This window comes from Neltuma alba, unplaced genomic scaffold (genome assembly GCF_004799145.2).
Source record: "Neltuma alba isolate B1F8T4 unplaced genomic scaffold, ASM479914v2 tig00011679_pilon, whole genome shotgun sequence".
Taxonomy (NCBI): Eukaryota; Viridiplantae; Streptophyta; class Magnoliopsida; order Fabales; family Fabaceae; genus Neltuma; species Neltuma alba.
The window spans coordinates 198,192-217,574 of record NW_021636318.1 but is presented as its reverse complement, the minus strand read 5'-3'; the positions used below and the strand labels follow the sequence as shown (position 1 = coordinate 217,574).

General features: G+C 36.9%; 3 protein-coding genes across 12 annotated transcripts; 2 read left to right on the top strand and 1 right to left on the bottom strand.

Moving 5' to 3' along the window:
- Window positions 1-220: 220 nt before the first annotated feature.
- On the top strand, window positions 221-5,391 carry LOC114716534 (cryptochrome-1). 2 transcript variants are annotated; one of them, XM_028901529.1, is made up of 5 exons: window positions 223-891; window positions 1,376-1,594; window positions 2,422-3,128; window positions 3,924-4,726; window positions 4,982-5,391. In XM_028901529.1, exons 1-5 carry the CDS (start codon window positions 579-581, stop codon window positions 4,983-4,985), a joined length of 2,046 nt encoding a protein of 681 aa, XP_028757362.1. In that variant the 5' UTR covers window positions 223-578; the 3' UTR covers window positions 4,986-5,391. The 2 variants fall into 2 exon arrangements, with proteins under 2 accessions (XP_028757364.1, XP_028757362.1); XM_028901531.1 differs by lacking the exon at window positions 4,982-5,391 and having other exon boundaries at window positions 221-891; window positions 3,924-4,730.
- An 18-nt stretch (window positions 5,392-5,409) lies between these two features.
- LOC114716537 (nodulin-26-like) lies at window positions 5,410-7,174 on the bottom strand. 2 transcript variants are annotated; one of them, XM_028901541.1, is made up of 4 exons: window positions 6,451-7,174; window positions 6,164-6,370; window positions 5,990-6,051; window positions 5,410-5,807 (listed from the first exon to the last, which is right to left on the bottom strand). In XM_028901541.1, the coding sequence occupies exons 2-4, from the start codon at window positions 6,353-6,355 to the stop codon at window positions 5,738-5,740; spliced, it is 324 nt and encodes a 107-aa protein (XP_028757374.1). In that variant the 5' UTR covers window positions 6,356-6,370; window positions 6,451-7,174; the 3' UTR covers window positions 5,410-5,737. The 2 variants fall into 2 exon arrangements, with proteins under 2 accessions (XP_028757374.1, XP_028757373.1); XM_028901540.1 differs by lacking the exons at window positions 5,410-5,807; window positions 5,990-6,051 and having other exon boundaries at window positions 6,269-6,370.
- Window positions 7,175-11,103: 3,929 nt separating this feature from the next.
- On the top strand, window positions 11,104-14,804 carry LOC114716535 (probable protein phosphatase 2C 10). 8 transcript variants are annotated; one of them, XM_028901538.1, is made up of 8 exons: window positions 11,104-11,209; window positions 11,605-11,737; window positions 12,225-12,255; window positions 12,360-12,464; window positions 12,548-12,824; window positions 13,993-14,147; window positions 14,242-14,375; window positions 14,450-14,804. In XM_028901538.1, exons 2-8 carry the CDS (start codon window positions 11,652-11,654, stop codon window positions 14,481-14,483), a joined length of 822 nt encoding a protein of 273 aa, XP_028757371.1. In that variant the 5' UTR covers window positions 11,104-11,209; window positions 11,605-11,651; the 3' UTR covers window positions 14,484-14,804. The 8 variants fall into 8 exon arrangements, with proteins under 8 accessions (XP_028757371.1, XP_028757366.1, XP_028757368.1 ...); XM_028901533.1 differs by adding an exon at window positions 11,334-11,419 and having other exon boundaries at window positions 11,106-11,209; window positions 11,570-11,737; window positions 12,225-12,464; XM_028901537.1 differs by lacking the exon at window positions 11,104-11,209 and adding an exon at window positions 11,217-11,419.
- Window positions 14,805-19,383: the final 4,579 nt, after the last annotated feature.

Here is a 19,383-nt window from a genome sequence, read left to right as displayed (position 1 = left end):
ATTTTTTTTCAATTTTTTCCCGTCCTGTCAATTTAGCGAGGGAAAATTCAATGGATAGGATTTCTTATGCAATTTTTTCTTTTTAAAAAATCTGTAGAAGAAAAGTTGTGGCTGCAATTCGCCTGTCAATTCGCGGCATCCCCAATAAGCTAACCAGTCATCTTTACCGTGCCTGGCTGGCTCCTATTTCCATCTCTCTTCTCTCAGGCTTTTAGCAACAACTAGATTGTGTGAAAGAACCAAATTGCGAATTTACAGGAAAAGAATTTCATTCCTCCAGCAAAAAGTGGGAAAATGATTTAATGGGAGCAACTGAAAGAGCTAGAGAAGTAAAGGCAAGTGCCAAAAATAACCAACCCAAATATCAATTTTGCTTTTTCTTCTCTCTATGGCTCAAAATCCCCATCATTAAAACAAAAGAAAAGATAAGAGTAACTATACTTTCTTGATATGTTGGTTCGTCACTCGTATGGAGAGGGGGAAGTAGTGATACGGTACGCATAGCTAAGAAGGAAGGCGTGTGTGAATAAGGTGGGATTCACTCAGGTTGTGAGGTAATAAATCTGTTGTTTTTGGACATGTCTGGTGGGGGTTGTAGCATAGTGTGGTTCAGAAGAGATCTGAGGGTGGAGGATAATTCGGCCCTGACTGCGGGAATGAGAGCCGGAGCTGTGGTGGCGGTTTTTATATGGGCGCCTGAAGAAGAAGGTCAATACCAGCCAGGAAGGGTTTCCAGGTGGTGGCTCAAACACAGTTTGGCTGACCTTGATTCTTCTTTGAGGAATCTTGGCATTTCTCTTGTCACCAAGCGATCCACTGATAGTGTTTCTTCTCTCCTGGACGTTATCAACTCTACTGGAGCCTCTCAACTCTTTTTTAACCACTTATATGGTATGTTCATATTTCTTCCTCTCCTGGTTGCCGTTTAAATTCCCTTTTGTTTCATTCGCTTTATCTGTTGATATCTGGCAATACCCATGTTTTCTTAGGTTTATTGCTGAATAGCCAGCAGCGTCATATGGGACTGCAAGGTCCTTGATTCTATCAATTGGAATCTTTTTTTTTTTTTTTTTTTTTTGCCGTTATTGTTTGGAAAACTTTGTCCGAGTTGTGTTTTTAATCAGGTATTACTAGATTTTAGCATTCTATGGTTAATCATCACTTTGTATTATGGTGGTCTCTGATGACTTCTTTCATATGAGCCCTTTATCATCTCTCTTTTCAGATTTCTTTTTGATCATTTCAAAGGAGAAGTTAAGTTGTATCTTGGCTTCGTCATGTGATATGTTGCTTGAATTGATCAAATTCTAAGTCACGCCCAATTTAGGAGAAATAGTTCTGTCTAAATGTTTGCTTGTAATTTTCTGCATTTCAGATCCTCTATCACTCATCAGGGATCACCGGGCGAAGGAGGTGCTGACTGCTCAAGGCATAGCCGTACGTTCCTTCAATGCAGATTTACTGTATGAACCTTGGGATGTGAATGATGCACATGGCCAGCCATTCACAACTTTTTCTGCTTTTTGGGAAAGATGCCTCAACATGCCTTATGACCCCGAGGCACCTCTTCTCCCGCCTAAAAGAATTATTGCAGGTCTGCCTTTGTTCATCGTTTCTTTCTTTTACTTCAGTTCTCTTCTAAACTTTCTTTGATTAAAATGTACGCTGGTATTGCCCATTGTTAGTCCATGCTTAATTAAACCAAAATAACTTTTTTTGTTTTTGGTTATAGGGTTTGAAATTTATTAATAATATAAAATATTGATAATATAAAGAAGATGCGGATATTGTAGTGAGCTACCACCGAGGCTTAGATCAACTGGTAATGGAGTTGTTCTAGCTTAACTAGAGGTCTCAAGTTCGAGCCCTGGGTATGCAACAGCAATAATATATAACTCGGTGGGAGCAAGGTGCCCTCCATAGTGAGCTGCGATCCGTATTATTTGGTTGCCGAAGGTGCCGGATACCGGAGGTTATCACTGGAAGAAAAAAAAGATATTGTATTGAGCTAATAGTGGCTTTTAATAGAAATTTAAAAAAAAAAAAAGTGTGGTCAAGTCGTATGGCAACGGATTTTTGGTCTTTGGAAATAAAAATGAATTGATTTGGAGAGTACACGCATGAGTCGTGTTTAAACTGCTTGTTATACAACTGGTGGCGAAGTGGTGCAAAGGTAAAAGCATATTTTTCAACGAGATGTAGTTCATTTTCAAGTTCTAATACTGAGAAACGGAAGGTTGGTCTTGTGAAGCCTACTGTTGGGAACTTGCTAAATTCAAGCAATGTTCTTTTGAGCATTTATCAAATTCTGACTTGTGAATGTTGAAATTGACACTTGCCACTACCACACTTGGCCTTCGATATCGGATGATCAAATTTGATTTCAGTTGGCTGTTCTTCTCCACTGTCAATTTCTTTCAGGTGAGGTATCGAGGTGTTCTTCTGATACACTGGTGTTTGAAGATGAATCAGAGAAGGCGAGCAATGCACTTCTTGCCCGAGCATGGTCCCCTGGATGGAGCAATGCCGACAAGGCTTTAACCGCATTCATAAATGGCCCATTGATTGAGTACTCAAAAAATCGCAGGAAGGCTGACAGTGCCACAACCTCATTTCTTTCCCCTCATTTGCACTTTGGGGAGGTGAGTGTGAAAAAGGTGTTCCATCTGGTACGAATCAAGCAAGTTTTGTGGGCCAATGAAGGGAACAAGGCTGGTGAAGAAAGTGTCAACTTGTTTCTTAAGTCTATTGGTTTGAGAGAGTATTCAAGGTACATCAGTTTCAACCACCCCTATAGTCATGAAAGGCCTCTTCTAGGCCATCTCAGGTTCTTTCCATGGGTTGTAAATGAAAGCTACTTCAAGGCATGGAGGCAAGGAAGAACTGGGTACCCCTTAGTAGATGCTGGGATGAGAGAGTTGTGGGCCACTGGTTGGCTGCATGATCGGGTACGTGTTGTTGTTTCCAGTTTCTTTGTGAAGGTTCTGCAGCTTCCATGGAGATGGGGAATGAAATATTTTTGGGACACTCTGTTAGATGCAGATCTTGAGAGTGATGCTCTTGGTTGGCAGTACATATCTGGTACTATCCCTGATGGCCGTCCATTTGACCAAATAGATAACCCACAGGTGCACTTGCTTTTGCGTACAACATACATTAGCTAATTGCAGGTTCATGTCTTTTATTTCCGAGTCTGGATACCATATGTTCTGTTGCATAATCCTGTTATACAATGTTGTTGATAGTTATTACCTCTGCCATTTATTTCTAATAACTTGATGTATTGTATTGACCCGGATCTAATTTCCGTTATCTGGGGCTCTTCAAAGTAGGCTAAGGAATAAGTGCAGCGATGCCTTTTTTAGTTTTGACCCTGTTGGCCCTTTTTTGGTTTTATGTGCTAAGCGCCTCACCATTGGAAAACAGAGTCTTTTACTCTCCTATTGGCATAAAATAATCAAAATGCTCTTGTACCTTGGTTTGCCCTCTAATTTTTCCTATTAAAATACTGTAAAGTTTAATTTTTCCTATTAAAATACTGTAAAGTTATTTTTGCTTTTTATATAAACTTGAAAAAAGTTGTGTTTTAATTTTTTAAGTTTTAAAAGCTTAACTAAATAGTTTTAAATCTAGACTGCTTAAACTAAATTTAGATGGTTAAATCTTACTGCAATACCGATTCTTGAGATGAACTATGGATTTCAGGTCCATAATTATAAGCTTAATCAACAGTAAGTATGGTTGTTTATTCCCGGGGGGGGGGGGTTTACTCTTGTCTAGTTCTGTGCGTTACAACTGGACTGAACTTTGAGATGATGATGATTGTCAACATTGGTATTAAAATTTTGATCTCCGCACTCGCATAAGCTGTTAAAATGTTAGTAGCCGTGGAAAGACTCAAATCTGTTACTGGATTTTTACAGTTTCAGGGATACAAATTTGATCCAAATGGAGAATATGTACGACGTTGGCTTCCAGAACTTGCCAGAATACCCACCGAATGGATTCATCACCCATGGAACGCGCCAGAACCTGTGCTACAAGCTGCTGGAATTGAACTGGGGTCAAATTATCCTCTTCCTATTGTTGGAATAGATGCTGCAAAAGCCAGATTGGAAGAAGCACTGACAGAAATGTGGCAACAAGAAGCAGCTTCAAGAGCCGCCATTGAAAATGGAACTGAAGAAGGACTTGGAGACTCGTTTGAAACAACCCCTATTGACTTTCCTCAAGACATACAAATGGAGGAAATTCATGAACCTATTAGACGCAATCCCCCTCCTGTTGCTCGCCCCTACGAGGATCAGAGGGTCCCAAGCATCACTTCTTCCCTTTTGAGAGTGGAAGAGGAAGAAACTTCTTCAGATCTTCGAAACACGACAGGAGATAGCAGGGCTGAAGTGCCAATCAATGTAAATGTACGTCAAAATGCAAGGTCAAGAGAAACATTGAACCAACGGATGTTGCAGGCTGTTCAAGGAAATACCCGAGTACAGAATACTGCAGTGGAACTGAGAAATGCAGATGAAGATTCCACAGCAGAATCTTCAAGTAGTAGTAGGAGAGAAAGGGACGGAGGTGTAGTTCCAGAATGGTCCCCTCCAGCTTCTGGTTACTCAGAGCAAATTGTTGGAGATGAAAATGGTAGAGGAGCTAGTTCATCTTACTTGCAGAGACATCCTCAATCTCACCAACTTATGAATTGGAGACAGCTGCCTCAGACTGGGTAATTACTAAGTTCTATTTAATATAACACTGCGCCCACTAAACAACTTCATTTCAACTTTACTAGGATTGTAGGTCCATGGATGCTTGCATCTATCCATTTGTCAGGCCTCAGTGAAGTTTATACAACTCTCATCTTCACCCTTTTTTTTTCTCTTTCGTTATATTTTTTTCCTTGTGTATTTTTGTTTTTTTTGTTCTTGGTTGGCTTTTGTTGTTACATGATACATTATTATAATTAATTTTTTGGTATCAGGTAATCTATATCAAATATAAGCAGAGTTGGAGAATTCAGTGGCGCTCATGTGGGAAACTGGGATGAGGAAGCCTTATTAGACGGGGATCTACTGTGTTCATTTCCTGCACCTTTTACCAGTCTTGACATGATTAACGGCTGACTTCAAATGTATATGAAATATTTGATTCATGTAGGCCGATCATCTTCAGCCCCATTTGGTTTTTTGTAAAATATGTGTAGCTTGAGCCGTTATTGGATGTTTATCCTTCAGTAAACTAAGGCATGCAGCTATTATTAGTTACTAATCACGCTTCATTTATATTTTATACCAACACCCGCGCAAAATAAACTTGATGAAAAATACATGTTTATTGTCTGGATACTTGCACAAATTTTTTTAACGAAAAAAGAACCTTTTTTAAATTTCACCAGCTGTATTGTGGACTCCACAACTTCTATTTCGTGGAAAGACGAGAAGCGGATGCCATCGGTCGAAATGAACGGCAAAAAGAAACATCAACAGTAGTGATGTTGCGAGACATGCTTTGATTTGTATAACGTAAGGTCACAGCAGATTCTGAGAATTTGATCATTGCTGGGGGAGCTTATCCCTGGTGAATCAAAAGCAACTAAGTAAAGAAAACATCCTCATGTGCGGCTTAATTTTGGTGCGATCCTCAGGCTTTTATCTGATTTGGGTACTCTAAGGAGGCTGTAAACCAGACTTGCGGTGGTGGCTCCCATGATAGGGCTAATGATATAGATCCAATATTTTTAAAAGACGCCGGAGACAATAGCTGGGCCCAAACTCCTTGCAGGATTCATGGAAGCTCCAGTAATAGGCCTGCGAACAGAGAGCTCGGTTATATAGGAAGCACTTTTTTTTTTTTTTGGTCAAAGATATATAGAAGCACTTGAATAGAGAACACCACCGCTTTTATTTTCTTCCCTTTTCGCTCTGGGATTAGCAAGCCACTGACATGATCAAACCGTGAAAGAAGAGAAGATAGGCAGTTTATTTATTACCCAACAGCGATGACGTTGATAAGAACTGCCGTGCCTATTGCAAGTCCAGCGAGGTCTTTGCTCTGTTTCAATCAGCGCATGAACCAGAAAAGGGGATCAATTTTCCAACTTCAAGTGTTTTAAAAATAACTAATGACAGCAAAGGACGAAGCATCCAAAATGCAAGAAACACACCCCTCTGTGATCAGTGGCCACACCACAAATGGTGAACATCAGGATGAAAGTGGCCATGAACTCCCATGCAATAGCCTCAAGATGACTCGTTGAACCCGAGTACTGAGTCACCACCAATCTAATGTCTGCCTGCCCCTCATACAACACCTTGAGGGTAAGACTTGCCAGTGTAGCACCCATTAGCTGGCTCATCACATAGATAGGAACCTGAGAACCAGAAAATGGTGTGAATCGCAGAAGAGAATGTATTTGTATATGCATCAGTTTGTATTACAACACAGGCTTACAAGTTGAATGGAGTTTGCGAGCAACAGCAGCGGCTATAGATACTGCAGGATTGAAGTGGCCCCGGAGATATGACCAACTGAATATATGGCCACGTCAAAGAAAGACCCGCCGCAATTGCTACTCGTACTATATTGGGCTGCTCCGCCTTACTGACCAGCCCAGCCCCACATCCCACAATATGAGAACATAAGTACCCGCCAGCTCTGCTAGGCCCTATTAACACAAGCTTTGGATTAAACATATTGCTACTTTTGTACATAATCAGCAGGCATCGTTTTTGGTTTAGAGCTACCTTTTGAAAACTATTTGGTGAGGGTTCTTCGGCCTCTTGGGTACTTCTTTGGACGTCATCAGAGTACTTTGCTTCTCTCATAGTTTGTTCGAAAGATACTCCAAACTTAGGTGGCGGGGAATCAACTCTAACTGAGAGTGAATCAGCCATGGGTCAGTAGGATCCTGATAGGCCTGGGAGCATAAAGTGCACCTGAGAGTACGTATTCTCATATGCAGGCGAGGCACTCTTTGTCTTTAGCAGCGAACTGCCGTATTCGTCTCTCTTCTCGGGGAATGCCACGTTTATTTATAATAACAGCCGATGCACTTTGTTCTGATGTCATTGGAACTAACTTATTCAACAACAGAATGGTTATAAAATGCTCATATACGAAAGTAAAGCTGGCAGGCGTTGGAGTCTAGGACTGAAACGTCTCGAGTTAATATGGAAATCCCGCTTGTAGCTAGATAGAAAAATTTGTTAGAATGGCTGTGCAAGTCAGCAATGGAAGTCCCATCGCAGGCCGGCAAATTTTGAAACTAAAGCGGATCGGATCATTCTCTAGGCTTGTTTTGCAAGCATTTAGACGCATAAGGACACGGAAGAGGCAAGTCGATTGACTGTGGGTTTACGGTGATAATCAACTAGCGATACAAACAAACAGATTACGACTTATCACAGAATGAATTTCCTACGACAATTATTGCTAACAATCAAAACGCCGCGATGCCAAGAGATTCCTGTTTTGGAGCATACAATGGAGGGAGAGGTACAATATTAATAGATTTGTTGTGTTTTGCCGTTACAGAAAATCAAAATTGATGCGTTATTTGTTTGTTCCTTTTGTAATTTTCACGCGCATTTCGTACCAGTTCATCCTTCACCTGAAAAAAAAAAAAAAAGATGATGAGATAGGGATCCATCTCGCATTAAGAGATATAATTAACTGAATTTATTTATGACTTCAAAGTTGAAATGCTTCTATATAATTATAATTAATTAACCGAGAAGACAATTTGTGGATCCAAGTAGCCCTTTCCATTAACCAAGAAGACAAACGACGGAGAAATACGGTTGTTCAAGTTCAGTTGTTTTATAAACATTTTTTTTTAATGTTATAGGTAAATAATTGAAGGGTTCCCTCTTTTCCTTTTTTCTTTTTGGCCCCCTTAAAAGGTGAATAGGCGTCTAAGTTCTTGCCTGTGTCCTTCGTCACACACGGTTTAACAAAGCACTAAAAGAATATATATATTTTTTTAGTTTGCTCTGACTACATCTGGATTCGACCCGCGTGTGTACCTGGTTGTGGTGAGTGAGTTCCCAACGGAAATTTCTGCATACACTGAAGCTCGAACTCGAAACCTTACTTAAGCGATACCAAACCGTTTACCACTTGGACCAACCCCGTTAGTAAAAGAATATTCTATTCACATCTAATGCCATGGTCTCTTTTGTATCATTTTTCCCGGTAAACGGTCTCTTTTATTTGCTTATTTTTAACAAATAACACACTGTATATTTTGTTCTGTGCCTGATATCATATCTTTTAATTTGAAGTTTATGTCAATTAAGTCATGGGTCTAGCCAACTCAATTATTTTGTGCTTGTGTGTGTATGATATCAGTAACATGTCTTTTCCCGTATTACATTGAATAGATGTTTCTTTAACTGTTGATTCTTTTTTCATTATTTGGTACCTGCGGTCGATGAGGGTCAATGCCAGTGTACGTTTTAGTAAAGATGCTTTCCAAAGTTGGGCGATAACCCAAAAGATTAATCGTTAATGGTCATGAACATTAATAGTGGTGGCTGTAACGCGCTTATGACATCAGGATAGAAACTTTTCTTTCTGGAAGAAAGATCAAATATAATACGAACTCATTTGAAAATTAAATTTAGTCATAAATATAGATCCTCAATTTAATTTGTAGTTTAATTAAAATGATACTTTAAAAAAATTAACTCATAGTTTTCTTACAAATAACTAATTTAACTAATTTTCTTAATATACCTTAATTAATTAGGTAGTTATTATATTAAAAATTAGAGGTAGTACAAGATACAAGAGAAGGATTCAGTGTTCCAGGCGAAAAGCTAAAATAATGAACATTGAAATTTTCCTGCGAAATGCTATGACATCAAAATTACTAAAGTTGCGGAGCAGATTTGAAAAATCAATGACCAATTAAATTGACGCTACAGGACTTTTAAAAGCCAGCAACTGGGTTTAATATGCAAGATTCAAATTTCTAAATAGCGTCTTCTGACTTAGATAAAAGCGTTACCTCCCCATAAAAGTCAGACGATGTCTTCTATAAGAACCCACTACGATCATGCGTTGAGATTTTTTTCCATGTATATGCTCGTAAATAGGGTAGGAAAAGAAACCTTTCTTATAAATATGTAATTTTAATCTTCATTTAATATTGTGTTCACTTTGTAATTCCTATGACGTATAATGCATATTAAATAAGAATAAAATTTGTTAAATTTTAAATTAAATTTAAATTTTAAGATTTTTCTTAATATATTTAAGATATGTTTGAAGTGATTTATTTGATTAGAGGGGTATTTTTTTTCCCATGATTTTGTAAATGTTAATTAACAAAGACAAATTGATACTCTTAAAATTCATACAGTAAGTTGTTAAATTCATGTAAAAGCATCTTTTACATGCTTGGAGATAATTTTATTTGGTCTTTCTTCAATTTGATGGTAAATAGAATAGATATTTTCCATTGATTTGCCATTATTGTGAAACTGTACCATCTTTAAATCAGTAGAATATTAAATTTTAGGTCAGGGCAAAATAGAACAACATCACAGCACAAATAGGTTAAAAAGACGAGGAGTAAATTCAAAGGAATAATTTTTGGGCCACGAATAAAAAATTATCCACTTATGTTAGAAGCTAAAATGGGAATTTCATTTATTATATATGTTAGGACAGCTAATGTTAGGAATGGAAGACGTGGACGGCTTTGACTTGTTCAATGATTTCAAGATGTTAAATGAGAAAGATCTTCACCGATCAGTGCCCTAAACATGGACCATGCTAAAAAAAATCTTGTTTGAACCAATCACATTTGTGTGGAAGGCCTGGGTATCCTTCTCACGCAAGTAACGTGTGAGGAGTCCAGATTATTGACCAATTCAAGTTGGTGGTCAATCTTCCTGCGGCCTTCATGGCTCCATTATTCATTGAAAGCTTGCTCCAACCACTCGATGAGGCATCACAACTCAGTGTCCTTTTCCCTTTAAATTTCCATTATTCATTTATTTGATCGTGTTTCTCTGTGTGTTTGTATGTGTATTTCCTACCCATGGATGGTCGCTGGCCTAGCCAGTGGCTTTCCCCTAGTATTCCAACTACTCCACCTTTTGTCCCATAAAAACACAGCTTTATTAAAGTAAGATAAATAGATTTCGTGGTGTACCAATAAGTTGTTGATTGAAATTATAAACTGTCTTATTTCGTAAAAAAGAGAACATAAATTCAAATATTGATAGAAATTAGTTTTAATTTCGTGGTCTACCTATACTTGTTAAAAATTGGGATGGTTTTAATTTTAATGTTCTCAATTTGATAGAGATTAGTTTTAAGTTCAAAATGTTGAGAATAGTATGAATTATACTTAAAAAAAAAAATAGAGAGACTCCACGTTCCATGTTAAATTATTTGTTAATCCTAAGGGCTTTAATTTGTAAAATGGTACGTTTCACGGTTTCAAACATTTATGACGCTGTTTAAAACTTGTATTTTAGGATGTTACATTGCCACAAATCCGAGAATGATCCAAGAATTTGGTTAATTCAGGTTTCATATCTCAGTTTGTATGTGTTTCTGTTCATTGTATGTCGTTGAATGATTATTTTGGCGTCACTAATCGAGTATGAACTTAAGATGGTACTCTATTCTTCGGGTAACATAAGAACTTACCGTCATTTTCATTTTTTTTATATTTTTCTTTAATTGGTGTTTAGTGACCAATTTCAAATATTCAAAATAATCAAATGTCTCCTGAATATTGCAAAATAGCATAATTTTATATAAACTTGACAGCTGACCAATCTTTTAGAGGATGATACATAAATGTTTAAATGAGCTGAGAGTTTCTCGAGCTCAAATCTTTTTATTATTCTAGTACTATCAGTATGATCATCAATATGAGTATTAATATCAAATATAGCAATTTTAGGAAATTGTATATTTTTTTCACAAGTGATTTATTCATATTGAACTTTATACAAGCACTCGATGTAAAATATAAAAATTCACTGTTTTTATTTTTTGGCCTGAAATAAAAATTCACCGTTAGTGCAGTTCCAGTTCATTTCTTTTGGGTTCTCCACAAATACATCGACCCACTCGCTTTATTTTCAAAATCTGGTTTGAGGACGCGAGGCAACTTTTTCTTCTTGTTTTTGTCAAGGACTTGAGAAGACTCCGAAAACGGTTTCATAACAGAGCATTGCGTTCTTAGGTTCCTCTCACGATATTTTTCTCCCCCTTATCATTTGTGTTGAAGAAAAGTTTGTACATGTTTTGCCCCTTTTATGGTTTTTGAATGTCACGCGTTTAATTAATTTCATGTACAAACTGATTAGGAGGGGAAAGAGTAGAAGAGAAAGAACATGAACTATTCAACTAAGGAAAACCCAGTCGAAACCTTATCTAAATTTTGATTGGACCCGTAAGATGAATTTCTCTAATACTGATCTGTATCTCCCTTGTTTTTTGGATTTTGTTGTGGTATGTATCTTTCTGGGGTTTTAGGGTTGTTTTTTGAAGGTTTTCATCTACCTTCTCTTTATCGATTGGCTTTCGGTTTTTGATTGTACAGCTCGTGATTCTGGAAAAGTTTTGTGACTGCGGCAGGTGGGTCTGCTTCGAAATTTTAATTCACGCTGTCAATCGAGTGGTCTATGTTGACAACTAGTTCAAAATTTGAACCAGTTGTTCAGCTTTTTTCATGGATAAATTATGCTGTTTTAAGTCTTCCTACTCTCAGGTAAGAATGCAATATTTTCCCAATTCGTCTCTTTCTCGGATGTTCCTGCTTTAAGCATTGTGTTCAGCGCATTGAGTCTCGAAAAGAAATTTGATTTTCGGTGGGGTGATGGTGAATTTGAATATCCATTTCTACATTCTTTCTTGTTATTGGTGACCAGCTTTGCTGAAACCTTGAACTTCGAATTCTGAGATGTGAATCATGCGGTAACAGTTAATTTAGTCGTCATCATGTTTGAAAGGGGAGTTGCAGGAAGTCTCCAATTTGCAATTTGTATGCGGAAGCATTTTGTTTTGGGGTATTTTTGAACAGAGTCTCCGTGTAAATGCTTTTAGAAATCTGAAGGCGCTGTCTTCTTGACAGGGAATTTTAGCTGGTTATTTATTCTGGATGGTTGGGAAATGAAATCAAATGCTTTTTCTCGCTTAAATATATCTGTCCCTAGACTTGCAGGACTTTTTTCTGATTAGTTTTGATTTCTTTACAGCTTGTGGCCTCACGTTCTTCATCAAGCACTGGTAAGGGGAAAAATAATGAAGGATCAATAAAGTATGGTTTTTGCCTAGTAAAAGGGAGAGCTGATCACCCTATGGAGGATTATCATGTTGCCAAGTTTGTGCAGATTCAGGGAAAAGAGTTAGGGTTGTTTGCTATCTATGATGGCCATTTAGGAGACCGCGTACCGGCTTACTTACAGAAACATTTGCTTACTAATATCATAAAGGAGGTGGATTCATCCTACCTTCTATGCTAAATTTATTATATATTAGACCAATAAGGTTAAGTTCTGATACTTGATGTAATATTTAGGAGGAATTCTGGGAAGACCCCACTGGATCCATCTCAAAAGCTTATGAGCGAACAGATCAGGCAATTCTAGCAAATAGTTCTGATTTGGGCCGTGGTGGGTCAACTGCTGTAACTGCAATATTGATCAATGGCCAAAGGTTGTGGATAGCTAATGTTGGAGATTCACGAGCAGTTCTTTCAAGAAAAGGTCAAGCTGAGCAAATGACTATAGACCATGAGCCCAACACAGAACGGGGCATCATTGAGAACAAAGGTGGTTTTGTTTCCAACTTACCAGGTAATTATGCTACAATTATTTCATTTTCTGGTTTCTGTGCCTCCGGGTGCCAGTTTCTTGAGAGGTTCTTTTTTCTAACCTGTAGCCACCTTTCCAAAGTGTTAGAAATGTATGACTATGACGAGTAGTTTGAAATGAGTGTGCTGGCTACTTGTAGGCTGGGCTTGCACCAGTTGTCCTATCCTTGTATTTGACATGACTTGTTACAAATGAGCACGGGGTAGCTTGACTTATGAAATTAGCGATCCCATTCAAATTCTTCGGTCATTCTTTTCCATTAAAGTGGTATTGGAGCTTAGATTACTTTAGCAAGCCTTCAATAACTAGTTTTTTTTTTTTTTTTGGAGCTTCAACCACTTATGCAGGAGAGTTCTTGTCCCATTTCTTCATCGTAGCTCCAATATTAATTTTCCAACCTTTAACTAGTGAGTGAACCATTTTTTAGTAGCTAGAATGTTTTTCACTTGGTTCCTTTTGAAGAGATACTTGACTCCAGAACTATAAGAACAGCTCATATGGTGCAATTAGACACACTTGTGTCCACTAATGGCTGAACGACCTTTTATGTCCCTTGAGGCCTCAATATGGTGTAGGTCATAATATTCATAGTGTTGTTGTTTTTGCCTGGGCTTTCATAGTGTTTTACTTTTTTTTTTTGGTAGTTTCCTAGTATGAATTAAGTGATGTGAGGTTTTGGTCTGTCCTGTGGCCCGAAACCTTGGTTGGGAAAAAAAGAGGGAAATGGAAAATTTCAGCTCTAACATGTTGTTTTGTCTGGTGACTTGTGTAACTCAAGTAGTAGAGATTAGTTTGAACAATCTTCAATTTAGGAGTGTTAGAATAGCGTGAGAGTGTGATGGCTTGGTTAAGTGTAGTGGGTTGATTGCTTGAATGGCCCTTGTACTTGGCCTAATTTAAGATTGTTGATGGACAGGAGCCTGACTAATAAGGTCAGTAGTCTCATTCAAATTCTTGTTTCATTTTTTTTTTCAAGTTACGTCAAAGCAATGAACCACGTTCAGGTTGCTTGTGTAGGAATGTATTGGTTATTGCATGCTTATGTCGCAAATGTATTATTTTTATGATGAGAGTATGCCGTTGAGTACGTATGAACATATATACAAACCCTAGTACCCTACCATTAATGATGATCTCTGCTGCATCTCAGGTGATGTGCCTAGAGTAAATGGACAGTTAGCTGTATCACGTGCATTTGGAGACAAGAGCCTCAAGTCACATTTGCGGTCAGACCCTGATGTACGGAATGCTGCTATAAATTCTGATATTGATATTTTAATCCTGGCAAGTGATGGACTTTGGAAGGTGAATTATGGCAGCTCAAACCATTGTTACCAATTAGAAAAGTCTATGCTTGTTTCAATATGTCTTGCATTTAAAGTTTTTGACTATACAACAGGTTATGTCTAATCAAGAGGCAGTTGATATTGCTAGAAGGATGAGAGACCCACAGAAAGCAGCTAAGCAATTAACGGCTGAAGCATTGAAAAGAGACAGTAAAGATGATATATCATGTGTTGTGGTTAGGTTTAGGTGATGACATCTTTCAAACCATCTTTCTCGTTGGGTGCAGTTTATACAAAGAATAAATAAGGTTATCTTTGCAGGGCTTGCCAATTTATGATTTATGAATTGGAGTAAACAACGTATATAAGACTCACACACACTACATACTCAGTTGGGTTAGTCTTGACTGGATTCTTCTGAATCAGCAACTCACCGAAGCAAAAGTTAACAAGGGTTTGTTGAACTGTAAAGCTACCTGCTTTGTGAGGTTGTAGGGCTTGAGATTGCTTGATTTCTGTATATTTTGTTCGTTTATTCGGCACAAATGACCAGTGGGCTGTGTAGATAAAGAATATGCGTCTTATGGGGATTGATTTTTTACAAGTTTGTTTGGAGATTGATTTGAAAATGAAATGGAGAAGTCATGGATCTTTGATTCTTCTCTTTGTTGCAGTATGAGGAGTCTTAGCTAAAGAGTGGCAAGTTCCCTTGTATTTTGTATGTAGAGAAGCAAAACGGTATGCTAATATTCTAGCTAGGCGATAATGATTTTCGTATTTTTAATCGCTGGGCGAAGAGATGGGAGATGATGAAATGATGATGTGGATTTTTTTAAAAATATCTTTTGTAGCTCTATCTTTTGAATAACGATTCCCATCCAAAGAATGGTGGGAAAAAGGGGGAGGGGTGTCCAAAGTCGCGTCTGGTAGTCCTCCGCCAATCATACAACCGATGTTGTTACTGAAGTGCTTTTCCTGAGTTGATTTTCGTCGAGTTGTTTTAATTCGGTCGAAAGGTGGAGTGGAAGATCTCTCTTAAGCCTCCCTGAGATTTGGAGGGATTATTAAAATTCCTCCCTTCCTGCGGCAGCTCTTTCACTGTTCATATTTTAATAAGATAATAAATTTTAAAGTAATAAAAAAAAAAGGAGCTAATATGAAGGGGGCGGGCGCGCGACATAATAGTATCAAGATAGAGATCCCAATTAGGATGAAGAACAAAAGTCGGGTTGAATAGTTCAAACTGCTGGGGGTATTTGGGTTTTTTTTTTGGGGGGAAGGGGGGTTGTGTGTGTTTCAACTATCAAGATTTACTTTTCCACTTTATAAGAGGTGAATTGTTATTTTTGTTGTATAATTTGTAACATAATTATTAGTAAAAATTGATAAATTTTGTATCCAATGCTCGCAACATGCATAACAAAAAAAGAACATTATTGTGTTTTCGTTCAGACCAAAAAGAGATTTTAATTTCCTCTTTTTTTTTGAATGAAAATAAAGGGAAAGTAGTGACTTCTTACAAGGAAAAATGACATATAAAGAAGCTTGAAAATGTGAAATATCAATTTGGAAAGTTAAGAAAATATAATGACAGAGAGGGAAATCCTTCATAAATTAAAATTTTGAAATTCAGTGAAATAACAAAAATGCTCTGTCTTTTTTTTAAAAAAAAAACTCAGCCCCTCACCGGTGGACGCAGTTGGCAGCCGCCGCCGGGCACCAGTGTGGTGGCTGCTGGTGAAGCTTTTTTATCACAATATATATATATATATTTGGACATGGGAGAATATGGTTCAAAGTGGCGGGAGTGAGATTTGATCCCACAACCTTTTGGCCATTTGGGCCAACAAAAAAGAAGATGACTATTGGGTCATCAAAAATTTCTTAACTTTATAATGGAAACAAAAATATAAGTTGACTTTTTTACTATGACTTAAACCCGTGACAACAATTTATTTGAGGATGACAAGTCTTAATTGAAAAATAACAAGTTTAAGTTTGATATTAACAAAACAACTTTTCCTGGCACATCACAAGAAGCAGCATGTATATTAATTAAAAATAACCATAATTTATTTGAAAATGACACATCTTTACTAGAAAATGACAAGTCTAAACTTGAAATTAACAATGTGGCTTTTCCTGATACATAACAAGAAATAGCATATACATTAATTAAAAGTAACTATAATTTATTTGAAAATAACACATCTTCATTGGAAAATGACACGTCTTTAGTGAAAAATGACACAATTTATTTCGGAATATACCTGTTATTTCTTGTTATATATCAGGAAAAGTTGCTTTGTTTATCGTATCGAGTTTAAACTTGCTATTTCTTGTTATTATCGCAATTTTAAAACTTGTCATTTTCATATCATTTTCAAATAAATTATGGTCATTTTTAATTAATGTACATGCTAATTCTTGTCATGTATCAGGAACAGTTACTTTCTTAATATCAGATTTAGACTTGTTATTTCTTAATTAAGACTTGTCATCCTCAGATAAATTGTTGTCACGGGCTGAAGTCACAGTAAAAGAGTCAATTTATATTTTTGTTTACATTATAAGATTAAAAAATCTTTAATGGCCCAGTGATTATTTTCCTTTTTATGGGCCCAAATGGCCAAGGAATTGTAGGATCAAGTTCCACCCGTGCCATTTTGAACCATATTCTCTCATGTCCATATATATATATATATATATATATATATATATATATTGTGACAAAAAAGCTTAACCGACAGCTACCACACTGGTGGCTGGCCCTTGTGCCCGTGGCGGCTGCTAGTCGTCGGCAGTGGCTGCCGGTCGTAGACCACTAGTGAGGGGCTGGGGTTTTTTTTTAAAAAAAAAACAAAGGGTATTTTTGTCATTTTACTAAATTTTAAATTTTCAATTTGGAAAGAGCTTTTCTCTCTGTCATTACATTTTCTTAGCTTCTCAAATTGACATTTTATATTTTCAAACTTCTTTATGTGTCATTTTCCCTTCTTACAAAGCAATTTTTTGTGAAATTTTTTGGGCCATTCCTTAGGCCCTGTTTTATGAACATGGTCACACCAAAAGAGAAGAGGTCCATGTTGGCCGATTTTAGGGTTTCATATCCTCTATATATGCTCGCCCGGCGTTCCTTTTTCTTATCTCTCAACAGGGTGACGATGCTCTTTTAGCTTAGATTGCCGATTGCTTTGTTCTGTGCGTTTTTGTGGCGGTGTGTGATTCTTGAGGGTAAACAGGAGCAAATAACATTGGTAGCGTGACTTTGCGTGAAAGTGATTTGCCTCTCCTTTCGGCTGCAAGGGCTGAGATCTTATGATCGATTTCTTGTCGGCTTTGTTCTGGAGGCATACATCCATTCTCTAACCAAACTCTCTGAGGGACTCGTCTATATCCAGATTGCGCGTTTCTCCTCTTCTGGATTTCCCTCTTTGGTTACATTTCCTGTTTTGTCCGTTCTTCGAGTTCATTTCTACCGAGAATCAGAAGAGTTTAGATCTTTGACATATAAAATTGCCGGTTATGCTTTATGAGTTGGTTTGCGCCTTTGGACATTATTAATCAGTTTTTCCCTGTGCTTTTTCATGTGTGCTCGCCACCTCTTTTGACTAATACCTCATCTGCTTCAGACAAAATGTTTTGCTCCAAGTCTCTTCTCATCTCCATATAATACTTTTGTTAGCAATTATCCTTAAACATTTAAGTACAGGACATGTGTGTTTGTGTGCTATAAATAGACAACCCATCTCTGATCCATAATTGATGCCTTTTAGTCGTATGAAACTTCTTCCATCCTCACTTTTTACTCGATCAGCTCATGTTTATCTTCCCTTCGCTCTCCATAGTCAAGATCTACTTCCTGGCCATAGTGACAGGGTCAAGGATCACTGTATTGAAGCTTCAACTTTATTTTTACACTCCTTTCAGTGAGTTGTGAAAGTTTTCGACATTTAAAATCTGGAAAATCGCCATACTAAAACGGTCAACCTACAATGTCATTCTACAAATTTCAAAATCTCACTAAGGGGTGTTTGGCTTTTTTTTTCCAAACCATGGTTTGGGAAAAAATTACCAAACACCTTGGTTTACGCTGAAGCAGAGAAGTAAAAAAGCTCCCAACCGTGAAAAAGTCTCTTTTCTCCCATTCGAAGGCCTCTTCTCCCATTTCTTCTCTCCCATTCCGTCGCCCCTTCTCCCATTCCTCTGAAAATTATGAGATTTCATTTTAAAATCTTTAATAAATAATATTTTTTATTGGCAAAATAAATTATTTTTCTAAAAACATATGTAATTATTTTATATATATACACATTAATTATTTATATTATTTATGTCTTATTTATTATGTTGTCAAAATATATATTATTAACAAATTTATTACTTCAAATAAACATATATTATGAAATATATGTTATATGTAATTATCATTTAAATTTATGTTCTTTGTAGTAATTTCAATATATAAAAAAGCACTTCTGACAACAACTATCAAAACACTCTCACTTTATCAAAATTACTGTTTCAGAAAATCTATTCTTCTCAAAATCTATTTTCCAGAAGTTATTCTCCAAATCATGGTTTGAAGTTATTCAAACACCCCCTAAGGCATCCTGCACAAGCTGTCGGACTTGTGAACCCGGTCCAAACCGGATGTGTCGGTTTAGCCTGGAAAATCCCCACGTTGAGCCGAGCTGCTGATTTAGAAACTTAACCCGATGTCTAGCCAGTTTAAGGGTTCAATGCACCAAAATGATGATGATGATGATATGGAAGTTGCGAGTTCAAGGCCATCCCGACTGGGATATAACCCTGCATGTTATCTATAATTAATTTATAAATTTATAAATATTAAGTAAATTTGTTTAGTTTTTTGTAATATATTTGAATATTGTATTCCCAGGGAAAAAAGACCCTAAAAATTAAAAACTTGCATATAGGGACTTGTCATTTGCTTATCAATTACAATTTTTTATTTTTAAGGTATATTTAGAATCAAATAAAGCAATTATTTTTTATTTTATGTTTTTGTTATATACAATTATGTTGTTTATGTCCAATTCAAAACCCAAACAACAACAAACCTCTCCAACAACAACCCACAAAATCGATAACAGAACAGTTGAAACTGATTATTCAATTTGTTTTATTAGGCTTTTTATTTTTTCCAATTTCAACTAAATTTATAACATAATTTATGCACATATGCATCTAATTTAATAACCGGTTGAACAATTTAATCATATGGGACTATA

Bases quoted from the DNA above. Each gene is read 5' to 3' on its own strand.
- LOC114716535 (XM_028901535.1), top strand. From the start codon at position 11,699: ATGGATAAATTATGCTGTTTTAAGTCTTCCTACTCTCAG. The intron at 11,738-12,224 runs GTAAGAATGCAA...ATTTCTTTACAG, and splicing joins TTAAGTCTTCCTACTCTCAG to CTTGTGGCCTCACGTTCTTC. The intron at 12,465-12,547 runs GTGGATTCATCC...TGTAATATTTAG, and splicing joins TTACTAATATCATAAAGGAG to GAGGAATTCTGGGAAGACCC.
- LOC114716534 (XM_028901529.1), top strand. From the start codon at position 579: ATGTCTGGTGGGGGTTGTAGCATAGTGTGGTTCAGAAGAGATCTGAGG. The intron at 892-1,375 runs GTATGTTCATAT...TCTGCATTTCAG, and splicing joins CTTTTTTAACCACTTATATG to ATCCTCTATCACTCATCAGG. The intron at 1,595-2,421 runs GTCTGCCTTTGT...AATTTCTTTCAG, and splicing joins GCCTAAAAGAATTATTGCAG to GTGAGGTATCGAGGTGTTCT.
- LOC114716537 (XM_028901540.1), bottom strand. From the start codon at position 6,893: ATGGCTGATTCACTCTCAGTTAGAGTTGATTCCCCGCCACCTAAGTTT.